The sequence below is a fragment of the Eschscholzia californica genome, unplaced genomic scaffold, assembly GCF_041429995.1.
Source record: "Eschscholzia californica isolate CP2 unplaced genomic scaffold, dmEscCali1.0.p SCAF_4, whole genome shotgun sequence".
In the NCBI taxonomy this organism is placed as follows: Eukaryota; Viridiplantae; Streptophyta; class Magnoliopsida; order Ranunculales; family Papaveraceae; genus Eschscholzia; species Eschscholzia californica.
In genome coordinates, this window is record NW_028238461.1 from 17,077,182 (window position 1) to 17,094,311 (window position 17,130).

General features: G+C 38.7%; 1 protein-coding gene across 1 annotated transcript; it reads left to right on the forward strand.

Annotated features, from left to right (window-relative positions):
* Positions 1-2,665: 2,665 nt before the first annotated feature.
* LOC147543284 (isoprenylcysteine alpha-carbonyl methylesterase ICME-like) lies at positions 2,666-15,222 on the forward strand. Its single transcript, XM_086632405.1, has 11 exons — positions 2,666-3,270; positions 10,700-10,776; positions 10,964-11,033; positions 11,139-11,219; positions 11,397-11,471; positions 12,239-12,340; positions 12,430-12,567; positions 12,685-12,750; positions 13,488-13,631; positions 14,483-14,573; positions 14,798-15,222. Exons 1-11 carry the CDS (start codon positions 2,987-2,989, stop codon positions 14,960-14,962), a joined length of 1,293 nt encoding a protein of 430 aa, XP_086488531.1. The 5' UTR covers positions 2,666-2,986; the 3' UTR covers positions 14,963-15,222.
* Positions 15,223-17,130: the final 1,908 nt, after the last annotated feature.

Genomic DNA, 17,130 nt, shown 5'->3' on the forward strand with positions numbered 1-17,130 from the left:
TTTTTTTTTTTTTTTTTTTTTTTCCGTTGAACTTCCATTCATACAACCTACTTTTTTTTTTGTTAAGATATTCATACAACCTACTTGTATTCAAAGTGTTTGTCATAGATAACCGTTTAACAGTATTTTAGGTGTTGTATAACTATTTGATTATCATCACAATTTTTTTCGATGGGCAGGAGATGGTTTCAGGAAGATATAAAAATCCTTTTCAATCCCCTCATGTTAATTTTTTTAGATAACTATGTGTTACTCCAATCAAACTTAGTTAAAAGAATTTGGATGAAACTTAAACAAAAATGAAGTTTTACAAGCAATGCACAAACTTGTTAAATGCAATACAAATGTAGAAAAAGTTCCATATGAGAATTTTTCATCTCTCCTCTCTCTTTAAAAAAAATAAAATGAAAATTTTCTCTCTCTAGATCTAGTGAACCAGATCTGGTTCACCAGATCCAGGTCTGTTCGCAGACCTTCGTGAGGTCTGTGAACAGGCCATTAAAGGTCTGTTCGCAGATCTCATGAAGGTCTGCGAACAGACCTAGTGAGAGAAATTTTTTTGAATTTTTTTTAAAGAGAGAGAGAGAGAGGAGAGACGAAATTTTATTTTATTTTATTTCTTTTGGATTTGAAGGTCGCCGACCGGAAAATTGACTGGCCGACGACTTTCACCAGAGAAGACGATGAGGTGGCAGAAAGAGGTAATGAGATGGAAGAGAGAGAAATGATGACTAGTTAACGGTAACTGAAAAAGGAAGCCATATGGGTATTTTTGCTAAAGTAGGGGGCTAGGCAGGAAGCTGTTCACTAAGTTGGGAGCTATTTGAGAAATAACTCATTAGAGTAAGGCTGGGAATTTAGCCCGGAAGCCCGAAACCCGGTCCGGAACGCCCGAGTCCGAAGGGAGTATGTACAGCCCGAAGCCCGAGATGGGCTCTACCCGCCCAGCCCGTTAAATTTTAGTGGGCGGGCTTGGGCTCTACTAAGAAATTCCTCACCCGAGTGCACAGCCCGACTCATGTGCCCGACTCATAAGAACCGTTAGATTCTAGCTGGTTGGATGGTCAGATTTAGTGTTTGAATATTAGGGTTTTATATGGTATAAAAGTAACTCTTCTCATCTCCCCTTCATTCATCACCGCCCAAACCAATGAACAGAGACCGAGGGAGAGAGAGATCAGAGAGAAAGTTAGAGAGAAAGAGAGAGAGAGTGAGATAGAGAGAGAGAGAAAGAAAGAAAGGGATGAGGTGAGGTAAATCTTACAACAACACAAGCAAAAATCGATAGAGAGAAGAGGGATAGCAGGAAAGCAAGTGAACTCGAGAATTAAAGGGGGAGAATTAATGTAGTTATAGCATTTCTTTCAGTCAGTTTAGATAGAGAGAGGTGAGCATAAGAACATGAAGAAATCGAGTGGTTAGTTAAGCAAATCATCTTTTTCTTGTAAATTTTTCTTCATTTTGTCTTTCTTAAAAGTTTTATAAAAAATTTAGATTTATAACTTCTGTTTCAATTCATTTGATGATCTATATGTGTATAACTTCTCTTTGTAGATCTGTAGCTTCTGTAACTCCTATTTAATTTCATATGATGATATATGTAGATCTAAATGTGTACAACTTCTTTATGTGTTAAACTCTAGGATTGAGCTCGTTTCTCCTTATTTTGTTGAAGAAATTTTCCCTCTCTGTAGTTTTATTTTTTGAAGAAATTTTTATTACTTTTGTTATGAGTGCGCCCGAAACCCAACCGGCCCGTAGCCCGAAGTACCCGCTACGGGCTAGTGCACACGGCGGGCTTTGTGCAAGAGACTTAGGTTTTTGCCCGGCCCGAGCCCGCCCGTTTAGTCAAATGGACATAGAGTAGACTAGCCCGAAACGCCCGAGCCCGGAACTTTGATGCCCATGGGCGCCCGAGCCCGGCCCGTTTCCCACCCCTACATTAGAGTATGTTTGATTTTTTTGCACTTATTAACTGATTTTCACTTATTAAGTGTGAGCCGACAATTTTAAATCACTTAATACTTAATAAGTGAAAATCACTTTTAACTAGTGGTAAAATAAGTGCAAAAAAATAAGTTCCAACTCAGACTCTTAAACTTATTTTTTGCATTTACTTTAAAAGTGTTAAAAAACACATTTGTATTTTTCTCCTCATGTAATAATTACCAATACATTATAATTAAAAAGAAAATATTACACAATTAGTAAGTACAAACTCTTTTAATAACTTTAGCGATGACTCTTCCCTTTCTTTACTCATCTTTCATCTAAGTTTTTCTCTTAATTTGTTTTCTCATCTCTTCCTTCACTAATCACTGAACCACTCAAACTTAATGATGCAATATAAGCTCTTTCTCCTTCATAATTCTTATTTATTTGCAGTAAGGTATTGTTTATTTTTTTATCCTCACCTAAATTTGATTTGTCTGAATCGATCTGACTCAAAAGCCACCATATTAGTCACGTTAGTTAGTCAATCTAACGTGACAGAGTAAGATAAAAACAAATCGTTTGAATACAACTCCAAATAATTCAGACTTCAAGTCATCGATTTAAATGAATAACAAACAAACACTACCTATACCATTACCAAATAAAATAGAGCCATGTGTCATAACTCCTTAATCTCATATGGAACTTTTTCTACATTTGTTTGTATTTTATCACTTCTTCTAATTTTAATAAGGAATTCCAATACTGGCATTTGCCTCCGCAAGATTCAAACAATAGAAAAAAATAAGGTAAAAGAAGACGAAAAAGGAGAGAAAACAAAATATATAAAGAAATTTCTTGATTAGTCTCCATGTTCTTAAAACAGTTCACCCATTTCCTCAAATCAAATTCACTCATCACCAAAGTATATATATAGATCCAAATATACTTATTAAATCCAATCTAAAACCCAATTTTTTTCCAATCAAATTCAGTTGTGTTCTATTACTTATTAATCTCTTCTTCTTCTTCATCATTATCTTCTCCAATTATGACAGAAGAAGAAGATAAAGTTTCATCCTTACCTTCATCTTTTATTGATGATAAGAAGAAACCCTTAATATCTAGGGATTTTAGTTATGCCCTTAATACAAAAACCAATCATAAGAATAATATGAATAGTAATTATAATAATCAGAGGAGAAGAAGAATGGGTAGTGATGGTTCAGTTGCTTGTCTCTCTAAGCAACAATCTTTTCAAAGGGAGGTTAGGCATGCTGCTGCTGAGACATATTTGGTTACTCGTCTTACTTTTACCCTATTGCGATATCTTGGGTACTTCTCTCTCTTTCTCTTTCTCTCTATAAGTTTTGTCAGATTATTAGGTTTGTAATTTAATAGTTTTGATACTTTTTCTGTTCTAACTTTTGTAGAAAGTTCTTATATATCAGACTTGAAATGAAAGAACATGAGGTGGTAATTTAGAACCTTGTAGTTGAAATGCCTACAATTTTGAATTTTGAGTTGGGGATTGTGAAAAAACAAAAACAAGTCCCTTGTTTGAAGTTTATGATTCATGGGTAGGACAATTAGGACACTTAAAAGTGTTCAAGATAGGGTATGATTAAACAAAGGAATGTTTAGAATGATTAAGTAGTTGTGTATTTGTGTCATGGTGTGATCTAATCGAGAATGAAAAAAGTTTTATAAATTGCACTAGAAATCCACAAGAGTTGGATGGGATTTCGAGAAATTTGACTTAGTTATCATTTTTGTGCAATTTGAAATCTTAAGTAACTTTAGTTGGTCTATGATTCTTCTGTTAGAGAGGAAGTGATGTAGGACAGAAATGGGAAGTTGGAAATAAGGAAGAAAATAGCTTGATTATATTATAGATATAAGAAATAACGCACTAGTATCACACCAGTACAAACTAGGAATCACTCCTAGAGCCCTTAGGCATCACACCTTTGGGGTATTTGCATCACACAAACACATAAAGCTTAACTAGCTGCTGGAATACTCTCTGTCTGTCTCAAACAGCAGAATTACATGCCTTATATAGGCCTAAAACCCACCTTTGCCATCTTTACTTGTAGACTATTGAACTTCTAAACTCCTAGAGCACTAAAAGACATTATAAAGGACATTTAAGACATTAAAGAGACACTATAAGACATTAAAGACATTAAAGAGACACTAAAAGGCATTAAACATTGAACAAGGTGGAACCATTTTGGATTAGGCCCACATTATTCAAGATTCCAGGTGGGCCCTTCATCTAAGACATGCCAAATCAGAATTTGGGCCTTAGAATCTTTCTTTTGACGCCTCCGATACACCTTTTGTGGTTGTTGCTGCCATTCAACTCTATCAACTCTCCCTGGCTTGAGAAAACTCGACCCCGGCGAGTTAATTGCATGAAACTTCTCATAAAGGTCTTGGTCGAGTCTTTGAAACTCATCATCTCTAATCCAAGTACAATCCGAAAGTGGGCGTCCCCTCCATTTAATCAAATACTTTTGATAACCACCTGCCCTAGTAGAAACAATTTGATGATCCACAACGTCTTCAATTTCTTCTTTTGAATGTGGGGCTGGTGGTAGGCGAATGACAGGATCCTTGTCAACTACATAGCTGTCGTGTTCATGGTACAAAGTAAGATCCTCAATGTTGAACACATTACTTATGCCCATATCTTTGGGTAAGTCGAGAACATATGCATTAGAGCTGATCTTCTTAAGAACCATATATGGACCAGCACTTCTAGAGTGAAGTTTCTTAAAAGTACCTTTTGGGTACCTTTCGGGTCTGATTCGTACCATAACCATGTCTCCCTCGTTAAACTCGATAAACTTCCTCCTCAAATCAGCATGTGCTTTATAATTTTGATTGCTGATTGCAATCTTTCGCCTTACCTCATCATGTATGTCCCGAATGTGCTTACTAAAAGCATCTGCTTCAGCACTAGGGCGTGCTTCAATTGGTAAAGGAACCAAATCAATAGGCTTCTTTGGAAGTATACCAGTTACTATTTCAAAGGGGCTGCGACCAGTAGATCTGTTCACTGAACTATTTTAAGCAAATTCAGCCATAGGGATGACCAGATCCCAGCTAGGAGCATGGTCACCGACTAGGCAGCGAAGTAAATCACCCAAACTTCGATTAACAACTTCTGTTTGACCATCCGTCTGTGGGTGAAAAGAAGAAGAAAACTTCAGCTTTGTATTCATCATTTTCCATAGAGTACGCCAAAAATAACTCATAAACTTCACATCACGATCCGAGACAATGGTTGTAGGCAACCCGTGAAGTCGAACCACTTCTTTAAAGAAGAGCTTAGCAACAGAGACAGCATCAGCAGTCTTTGTACACGGAATAAAATGTGCCATTTTCGAAAATCGGTCCACAACCACATATATGGAATCATGGCCTCTTAGGGTTTTTGGTAACCCAAGGATAAAGTCCATGCTTAGGTCTTGCCATGGTTCATGAGGGACAGGTAATGGCATATATAAGCCGGTATTTTTCCGCCTTCCTTTTGCTGTTTGACAAGTTCGACAACGAGAAACGACTTTGGCAACATCTCTTTTCAAGCCTGGCCAATAAAATCGATCTTCAACCATCACAATAGTCTTATCTCTTCCAAAGTGACCTGCTGCTCCTCCTGCATGTAATTCCCATATTACTTGCTCTCTAAGAGACGTGTCGGGTAAACAAAGTTGAGTCCCCTTGAACAGGTAGCCATCGTGTATAGAAAATTCAGTATGTACTCCTTGCTGTCCAGCCAACAAATCAGCATAGATGATGCTGAAATCTTTACAAGAGGGGTAGTCCTTTTTTAGTAAATCAAAACCGACAACTTGGACTTGCATGGAAGAGAGGATATGAACTACTCGACTTAAAGCATCAGCAACCTTGTTTTCAGTACCTGCCTTGTGCTTGATAACAAAAGCATATTCTTGTAAGAAAGAAACCCACTTACCATGACGACGATTTAAATTCTTTTGAGAGTTTATGTATTTGAGAGCCTCATGGTCAGAGAATAGCACAAACTCTTGAAAAATAAGATAAGTCCGCCAATAACGAAGGGCTTGAACAACAGCATAAAATTCCTTGTCATACGTGGAATACTTTTGCTTTGCCTCATTCAGTTTTTCGCTGAAAAATGCGACTGGATGTCCTTCTTGACTTAAAACACCTCCAATTCCCACATGTGATGCATCACATGTCACTTCAAACACCTTTGAGAAGTCAGGAAGGTGCAAAACAGGAGCTTCCGTCATCCTTTTCTTTATCTCGTCAAAAGCTATTGATGCTGCCTTCGTCCATACAAATTGCCCGTTCTTCAAGCAATTAGTTATAGGTGCCATGACAGTACTAAAATTCTTGATAAAACGCCTATAGAATGTTGCCAAACCATGAAAGCTTCGTACATCATGTACCGTACTCGGAGTTGGCCAATTTGTGATAGCTTTTACCTTATCCGGATCGACCTGTACACCTTTCGCTGAAACAACAAAGCCTAGGAAAACAACATGTGTGCTCATGAAGGAACACTTCTTCAGGTTAACATAGAGCTTCTCTTGGCGTAAAAGCCTCATAACTCGTTGCAAATGGACAAGGTGCTCCTCTTTTGTTTTGCTGTATATAAGGATATCGTCAAAGTAAACAACCAAAAATTGACCAATAAAGGGTTGTAATACCTGAGTCATGAAGCGCATGAATGTGCTAGGGGCGTTAGACAAGCCAAAAGGCATGACTAGCCATTCATATAGACCATCCCTCGTCTTAAATGCAGTCTTCCATTCATCCCCGGGCCTGATGCGTATTTGATGGTAGCCACTTTTGAGATCTATCTTGGAAAATATTAGAGAACCAGCCATCATGTCTAATAGATCATCAAGTCTAGGTATTGGGAAACGATACTTGATGGTAATCTTATTGATAGCACGACTATCAACACACATACGCCAAGTACCGTCTTTCTTTGGTGTGAGCAACGCGGGGACAGCACAAGGGCTCAAACTTTCACGAATAAAACCCTTGGTTAACAACTCTTTAACCTGCCGTTGTAACTCAGTATGCTCACTTGGATTCATGCGATAAGCTGGAAGATTTGGTAGTTGTGATCCCGGAACCAGGTCTATTGCATGTTGAATAGTACGCATAGGAGGCAATTCATCAGGTAGTTCTTCAGGTGCCACATCAGAAAAATCAGCCAATAACTTCGACACTTCCGAGGGAATCGAAGGGGCATGGACAGCAGCAGCTTTATCAACTTCTTTCTGCACTACAATATACACAAATCCCGATTCTTTGCTGTCTAATTCAAATTCCTTCCTGGTAATCATGTGAAGGGACTTTTTATTGCTTGCAACAACAGTTTTGGGCTTCTTTTCCTTGTATTTTTCAATTTCAGCTGTACTCATAGGCTTCAAAACAACGTTTTTGTTGTTGAATGTGAAGCTGTATGTGTTCTCCTTCCCGTGATGGTGCACATCACGATCATAAAGCCATGGGCGCCCAAGAATTATGTGGGCAACTTTCATAGGAATCACATCACACCAAATCGAATCACTATAAGTACCACAAGAAAGTGAAACGAGGCAGCGATGACTTACCGGTATTGAGGTATTGTCTATCCATGCCACTTTATAAGGATGTGGGTGCGGTTGGGCAGCAAGCTTAAGGTGTTCAACTGTGGTTGCTGAAACAACATTCATGCAGCTCCCACCATTGATAATTAGCTTTTTAGCTTGGTCACCACAACGAACCAACATTTGGAAGATTGAAGTACGTCGCCAATCTTCTTTCTCAACTTTTGGAGATGCTAGGATGCGCCTAACAACAGATAAATGAGACGTATCTTCTTCATCTTCTTCTAAGTCATCGGGGTTATATGTCCCGTAATCAAACAAATTTTGATTCTCTTCATCTCCTTGTATACCGGCCTCCGTTTCGTCTTCTATACCAATATGTAAGTTCTTCTTAGGGCATTGGTATGCCAAATGACCAGTCTCCCCACATTTGAAGCACTTATTTGCTGAAAAGGGTTTGCCGTTGGCGTTATCTCTTGCAGAAGAACCCCTAAAAACTTGAGATTTGTTGGCCTGTTGATTTGTTGCTGTCCGAACTCCATAATTAGCATCATTAGACCTCCGATTTGCTGTTTCCATGGTTTGACTCCCAAACTTCTTTGTTATAGGGTAGCTTAGGTACTCATCCATGTCCAACGCAAGTTGGAAAGCATGTTCCAGATTGTAGATTGGATGTCGAAGTAATTCCCTTCTTATATCAGCTCTTAGGCCTGCTTTAAATCGAGCAAGGGCTTGTCGAGGATCTTCCACCACTTCACTCCTAGTTTTAAGCTCATCAAATTTCTGCATGTATTGTATCACTGACATGCTGCCTTGCTTTAAGTTAATAAGTTGATCACACAATTTGTCATGATAGTTTGCTGGCATGTATTTCTCTCGTAGTTTAATCTTCATTTCTTGCCATGTGTCAATTGATGGCAGTCCCTTTCGTCTGATGTCTCCTTCAACACCATTCCACCACACTTTTGCTAAGCCCACCAGTTTCATCTTAGCAAATCTAACTCGTCGCTCGTCAGTCATATCAAACCAATCAAAGTACTCTTCGATTGATGTAAGCCAATCTGAAAATAGAGTTGGATCAACCTTACCTTCAAAATCTGGTACTTCAATCCTTACTTTCTTTGTAATATCACCAGCTGCATCATGTTCTGGTACCCTCATGTTTCTTAGTGGTTCAAAAACACGAGTCCTACGTCTTGGGGGACTGTTTTGGGGCTGATCGTCTTGATTTTCCTCCTCATCGTTACCAACTTGGTCATCTTGTCCCGCAGTTTCAGAATTATTACCTGGATGGCGTGTTCGAATTTCCATCTCTCCTAGTCTGATTTCAATATCATTGAGAGTATCTACAATTCTGAAAAGGATCTCGTCACGCTGGTCATCAGTTATTCTTCCTCGCAAATTTCTTCCAGATCTATTTGCCATACGTAACCTCGCTCTGGTACCAAAATGATGTAGGACAGAAATGGGAAGTTGGAAATAAGGAAGAAAATAGCTTGATTATATTATAGATATAAGAAATAACGCACTAGTATCACACCAGTACAAACTAGGAATCACTCCTAGAGCCCTTAGGCATCACACCTTTGGGGTATTTGCATCACACAAACACATAAAGCTTAACTAGCTGCTGGAATACTCTCTGTCTGTCTCAAACAGCAGAATTACATGCCTTATATAGGCCTAAAACCCACCTTTGCCATCTTTACTTGTAGACTATTGAACTTCTAAACTCCTAGAGCACTAAAAGACATTATAAAGGACATTTAAGACATTAAAGAGACACTATAAGACATTAAAGACATTAAAGAGACACTAAAAGGCATTAAACATTGAACAAGGTGGAACCATTTTGGATTAGGCCCACATTATTCAAGATTCCAGGTGGGCCCTTCATCTAAGACATGCCAAATCAGAATTTGGGCCTTAGAATCTTTCTTTTGACGCCTCCGATACACCTTTTGTGGTTGTTGCTGCCATTCATCTCTATCAGGAAGTTTACTATTAGTGGGTCTTTGTACTTCCATAGTGAAGTTTCTTCATGCTTCGGAATTTGGGAGAATTCATTGCTGCTACATCTTGTAGAACTCTTGGGTGCGTTTCAGTTCTATAGTGGCTGATGATCTATTTGGACTAGTTATTTTTCATATCTGATAACAAGTATTTTTTAATTTCCGAATTGACAATTTAAGGTTTCTCAATTCCACCCTTAGTTCCCCACATACCCATGAAAAGCTTTATGAATGAATGAATGAGGCAAACGTGTAAAGGATGCGCGCTGGAGTATGTCACGTTTCACTTGGAAGTATGAATCGTTCCAATGATACTTCTGACAAAGAAGAATGGTGCCACAAAAAACTTGATCTGTGTCTTTAACTAAATAATCTAAATTTTACATCTTTTGTTTATTTCCTTTTGTGCTTCTGTGTTGTCCTCTGTATATAACCTAAAAGCGATAAATATAACATGCCTTCGGTGTGTTAGAGCCCATTGGGCTTAACTCTCCTTGAAAACTGACTTGCAAGGAAAGGATTACGTAAGGCTTATCTACTTTGCTCATTTCAATGCCCAAGTGATGTGGGATAATGCTAATACCTACCCTCAACGCCAAGACTGAAGTCAGTCAACAATCCATTTTCACGAAGGGCTAAGGTTACTAAGTCTGGGCCCATCCTCGAGACACTACCTCCGGTACCATGTTAGAGCTCATTGAGCCTAACTCTCCTGAAAACCTGCTTGCAAGGGAAGGAATACCCAAGGCATATCTACTTTGCAAATCAAATTCGAGGCGACGTGAGATAATACTAATACGGCGCATCATGGATGTTAGATTATTGTGCAAACTTGAAGAAAGAGTGGGATCTAAGTTTGATATAAGTTAACAGAAAAAACTTACTAGTTACTACCAGTGACATCAAATGAAGCATATAAGAAGAGACATCTTAGATGATTGGGATCTTTTTAATTAATGTAGACGTCCTCCAATTCAAAAGCTAGTATAAACAAGTGAGATGTTTTGAAGAAGTTGTACTGCACAGTTGCTGTAGTATGTGAAGTCGACTAAAGAATTTGCTCGGTTTGTCTGTTGAGCTTATTGTATTCATAACATTTATTTGTCATTAAATATTCATCGACATACTCTCTGACCCTTTATTCTCATTCAGGGTAGGTTACAGGTGGATTACAAAATTTCTTGCTCTTGGTTGCTATGCCATGCTTCTTATGCCTGGTTTTCTTCAAGGTTTGTGCATTAATGACTATCAACCTAAATATTCTGTTGATGTATTCACACGTGCAAATCTGCTTGATTACTTGAATCTGATTTCCTCAAGGATTTTTAGCTTTCTATTTCATAGTTCTCAAACTCTATATCCTTAAATATATCACGCTTTCTTCAAGTAAATAAGTTACTGTTTTATCATTTGCAGTTGCATATTACTATTTTTTCTCAAGTCAGGTTCGGAGAAGTGTAGTTTATGGAGATCAACCAAGAAACAGGTACATATGGAGTTTGCCTATTTCACGCGTTCTTCTGGACGAGCAGTGTTTACATGCCCAAGATTTTTTACGTTAGATGTAACTCACAATTTTGTGATTCTCCAGGCTGGACCTGTATTTACCTGTAAATAGTGCTGGAAAAAAGCCTGTTGTCGCATTTATAACCGGTGGAGCATGGATCATTGGGTGAGGAATTTTGATATTATATGTATAAATATGGAGTAAGAGAATTCAAGCCAGTGTGTGAAAAACATCCATTCTTACGGAATTATTGATTTTATGGAACTGCTTTTTGTAATGGGTGGTTACAGTTACAATTTTGTTATGGCTTATGTGTTCTTTCCGGAACATCTTTTTATGTAGGTATAAAGCCTGGGGTGCTCTTTTGGGACAGCAGTTAGCAGAAAGGAATATTATTGTGGCATGCATCGATTACAGGTGCCTATCATATTGTCATCTCTAAAAAGATATTTCTATATTGAATACTTGTTATAAGCTCAAAAATATTTTATAGTATACGTTTCGAATTATTCACCAGAGTTACCACTTACCGGATTCTCTACGAGCCCTCCCCCTTGGGGACCACGTATCGGATGCGTGACGCCTTCTTTGAGTGGGTTCTCAATCCTATACCCCAAATTTGGCGCACCGGGATCTCCACCCATAATTAAACCGATTTTTTTTAAAAACTCTATAAGCTAAAGTAGTTGAGTTGTTAATTACTACATTTTCGTTTAACCACTCGAGGTTTTACAGTTTAATAGAGAAACAATTGCTGAGAGTAGGTGTACCTATTCCATATGTATCAGATAGAGTACTTACTGTGTGGTAAGAATAATCCAAAACATACCGGAGTCAAAATAGTCTATCAAAGAGGTATACTCCTAAGTTATGGGATACTCAAATGGTAGCGCATCAGGTACCGGTACGGGTGCCGCGTACTAGAGCGATCCGTGTACCAGGTAACAGTGGTATTAACACATTGAAAAAGCTGTATGGTACTATGGAAATATCTTTATCTGAGCAAGTCCTTCTATTTGATAGTCCGTATGAACTCATTTTTGAATTAAACGGCACTTGATTTGTCCTTTAATCAGAAAAATTATCAAAGTTTGCAATGACCAATTGACCATAGACATTGAATTTTAATCATGTATTTTGTATAGCGCTGATTTAACATTCTGATGTTTCAAGTGAATGTGCAGAAATTTTCCTCAAGGAACTATTAGTGATATGGTCAAGGATGCCTCTGAAGGGATATCATTCGTATGCAACAATATCGCTCAATATGGTGGTGATCCCAATAGGTAAAGTTTTGTGTTTTGTATATACAATAATTCTTTCTACCATTTATATGTTTAATTGTTTCACGCTCTATGGCATTCTTACTGTGTAGGATTTACTTAATGGGCCAATCTGCTGGTGCACATATTGCTGCTTGTGTTCTTATGGAACAGGCGAAACGCGAATCTGCAAAAGAAGAGATGTGTTGGAGTGTCTCTCAAATAAAAGCTTATTTTGGAATATCAGGAGGGTAATGTCGCTTACCTCTTGCTACACTTAGCAACTTGTATAGTCTACATCTGATTATTTATGTAAATAAGAAATTGGTCTTGAATTTTTTTTGTTTCGCTTTAACTTATTTCGACAGGTACAACATTCCAAACTTGGTTGATCACTTTCATGGACGAGGTTTGTACCGTTCGGTTTTCCTCAGGTACCCAATAATTGTTAATGGTGTGTGTTATCCTCTTGTAGATATGTAACGCCCCAAGCCTTATCAGTTAACGATATTATCCCCACTTTTGGCACCTTAGGCCCAAGCCCACAGGGTTTTGTTCTAGGTGAAGGCCCCACAAGCCCACCCAAAAGGCCTCGCCATGGGCGACAACACGCGATTCGCCCGACCATCAGAGTACGCAGCGTCGGCAGCGACACCGTGGACCCGTCACAACGATATTGTCCTCACTTAGCCACCACCCACCGCGGTGTGAGGTTTTGTTCCACACCGGAAGCCTTAGCAGTTAACGATATTGTCCCCACTTTTGGCACCTCAGGCCCATGCCCATAGGGTTTTGTTCATGGCGAAGGCTCCACGAGCCCACCTAAAAAGCCTCGCCACTTACTAAGGTCGGGGCATTACAAGTGGTATCAGAGCCGAGGAAGACTCTTCGCTGAGGGTGGAGGATTGTGATAATCCACATCGCTCGCGAAAGTGTCCTGAGCCTGGGCTATAGGTAACGCTCAAACTTAGTAAGTGGAGATGTCTTTTGGGTGGGCTCGTGGAGCCTTCGTCAAAGAGCAAAACCTTGTGGGTTTGGGCCTGAGGTGCCAAAATTGGTAACATTATCGTTGATTGGGAAGGCTTGGGCCGTCACAAGATAACTAGACTTAGTGGTCATGCATTATTTTTCTTAACTATTTTAATATGGATAGTTCGAAATAAAATTGCAGCATAATGGAAGGGGAACAATCTTTGAAGCAATTCTCTCCAGAAATAATTGTACAAGATCAAAGTTTTCAAGATGCAGTTTCTCTCCTCCCTCCTATTGTACTTTTACATGGGGGTGCAGATTATTCCATACCACCAGATGCCAGGTATAAACCTTCTTTATCAAGTATCATTGTCTTCAATTTCAAATGCAAATTTTTAGCCCAAATTCTTTCGTTTTGCAAGTGGACTTATACGAGTCTATCAGCAATGTCACCCAAATATTTAGAACTTCTTATAAATCAATGTAGACTACATCATACCTTATTTTCACGCTGTTCTGCGAACTATTATTTCTTGCGTCAATATTGTTTCGTGTTCTATAATATATTTAAAGAATTAGAAGTATTGCTTTGGGGCATCTGAATATGCCATTTCTCTATTTTTACTTGTTTTCTCATTGATTGCTTTTCTCATTTTTAGAGTCCGATTGTTAAAATTAATTTTCATTGTTCAGCCAACAACTTGAGCTGAATTTGAGATGAAGGTCTGACTTGATAGACAATCCAGATTAGTTCTCTTTAGAATTTGTTAGCCTGTAGAGCCAACACGAGTCAGCGGTAGATTCACATGAATGAGATTCAGATGTCTTAAAACCCAAAAGTAAAAAACAAAAGGTGCAACTTATTGAACTCCACAGCAATCTTCCACCTTAGAGGTCAAGGGTTCGAGGCACATGCTGAACAATTCAAAAAAAAAAAACTCCACAGCAATCTTTGACTTTACGAGAATGTGTTGTCTTGATAAAGTAATTCAGTCTGATATTATATATTGTAATCTGGTCAAACTTTACTTGGTAGCCACCAAACAGACAGCTAGTAATTTTAGCACTAGTGCTTTCTTTTCCGTGCATAGCATTTCTTCTTCTATTGTACGGATCACCTCAAGTTGAATAAAAAAAAGTTTATGATATATTTATACATGGTATTAGCGGATACTGATAAGTTTCTCTATGCAGTAAGACTTTCACTGAAGCTCTTCGGAAAGTCGGAGCTCAAGCTGAACTATTCCTCTATGAAGGAAAGACTCATACAGATTTGTTTCTTCAGGTACTAAATGCACAATATTCACTTATATACACATTCAAAACTTTCATTTATTCATTTTTGTTAAAACATTGTGCGTACTTAGATGATACTTATCTGTAAAATCAACACGCCATGTCCTTCACCATCATAATTTGAGAAAATAGAAACTTCATGACTTATTCGGACCTCATGACTCATTAAATGAACTGCACTTATAATGTATTTCTTATCATATTAATATGTAGGATCCATTAAGAGGTGGTACTGATCAGCTGCTCAAAGATATATTTGCGTTCATCCGTAAGAGTGAGAAGAAGGATGTGGATACGGAAGATGAAGTTGTGCCTCCACGAAAACGTCTTGTACCTGAGTTCATGATACAGTTGGCTCGGGAAATCAGCCCTTTTTAAGTTGGGGTATTCTTATGTAAATCTCCCACTTGTTTGAACGCCCACCATTCTTGTTCTTTTGTTTATGCCCTATTGGTATGTGCATTTACTGTTGGTTAGCTTCATCAAGTACCCACTCCGTCTTCGCTGTGATTTATTGTTTACCTATTGTCGTACCCCTTGTATCAAAATGGCTGGAGGCTTATGAGAAGTATTTTTCTCGCTGTTGAATGTTATTTTCAGTACTTCACTGATTTATTGAGTGATGATTTCGATTTGTATATGTAGTGGTATAGAAGTAATACCATCATTACCATATACATATATATTATATGTATGTAAATATCAAGTATAAGCACTTGGATTGTGCAAATAGGCGAAAGTGCTCGGCTAGGCGAGGCGAGACGCTCGGCTGTCTATACATTTTCTATGTAATACATGTCTGTATGTGTGTATATAGATGTATGTAGGTAGGTAGCTCCGTTTTGGGCTCCATGGGCTTCCTCTGGGCCATCTTTAAGGAACGGGTTGGATGCCGAAGCCATGGTTCCACCAGTAGCAGTCTCGTAGGCTCTTTACTGACCTGCCAAGACATTTGAAAATCGATTAATAGGTCCTAAAATAAAATTATATGGTTAACATTTGAGCATTAGAATGATACGGAAAGGAGAATTACTTGCAAGAATATAGAGTTAGTAGATGCTCTAGTTATATTCCTGATTACACTCCCATTTGACTATTTCGGATACTCAAGCGTATTGAGTACACCGTCCCACAGGCCAGGAAGAGTCTTTCCTGTCCGGCTTTATGTGGTAGAGCTAAGTGAAGACATACAGGTCAGGCTCCTCTTCTACGTCTAGTATGCAGGCCACAATACATGCCATAAAGACGAATACAACATTAGGAATCAATTGACAAGGCAGGACTCCATAGTAGTTAAGCATTGTAATGAAGAAAAAGTGCAAAAGAAGACACAACATGCCTGAAAGAAAGAAACATAGAAACCAAGAACCGGATCTGAATTCTGAAGTCCTGAAATTCTGTCCATTTGCATTGAGGGAGACTAGGTCAAATTCTTCCAATATAGCATGCTTCTTAGCAGAACAAGGTCTTCATCTGTAAGCACGCTGCAATAGTCCTAGGAAACGAGGAACATGATGAAGGAGACTTCATGGAGAGTTTTCAGCAACTGTGAGAGAGCGTGCTGAAATTTGAGCCACGTGACAGTAAAGCGACTGAGTAGTGGGATTTGTGGAACAATGGTTTGGGTTTTCGAGTAGGTTTGAGACGAATATTTGGGAATGAATTAAATGTGTACATAGCTGTTGGATGATGTGAGCAGAAATGAAGGCGTAGGGAGGAAGTAACTCGAAGCAGTTGTGACGCGCCACAACTCTGCCACATGACAGCTCTGCCTTTCAAGAAGAACGAAGGACTTCTGTAGAGCACCGACCGCTGCTCTCCCTAAGTTACACTTACTATCTTTCATTAATTAATGCTTTGTTGATATTATAAAAGAAATTCTATGACTAACCCTGACAGGTTGAAATGTTTTTGTATAAATCTACTACTCCTTACTCGTTAGAATCTCTTCATTATGTTAAGGAGTGAGGGGGACTCGTGTTGAATCAAATATTGTTCAACTTTAACTAGTCCAGGAGTCGACAAATAAACCTGAGCGACACATGTTAAGCCTTACGCGCTCCCGAGTAAGCCCTCGTTAGAACTATCTGAAGGATGAAACAGAAATAGCTCTGCCACCCGAGCCCAACTTGAACAAAAGAGATTGTTGGGAGGTCGGGCAGGACCAGTCTTCTAGGCCCCTAAAACTTTGTTTTAGCCGAGAGCCAAGCGAAGAGGTGAAGTTGAATTAGGTTTGCCCCTTAGCCCTCCTTTGACCAGAAAGACATAGTAAGGAGGTCTGCAGAAGTGACCTCGACACATTAAGCCATGTTATGCTTGAGAGACAGGTGGATACACAAAACTCAAAATAGCGTACCACTAATTGGAGTCGTTAATGACAGATACGACCACGTGAGAGGATATTTTCACTAACGACCATGCAACGTGGCAAGCATAAGTCGATGTCTTACCACCACAAATTCTCCGTCAGTGATCTTCCACCTCCATTCAAACCTATATAATCATAATAAGTTTGCCTAAAAGTGATTGAACCCAATCTCATAATC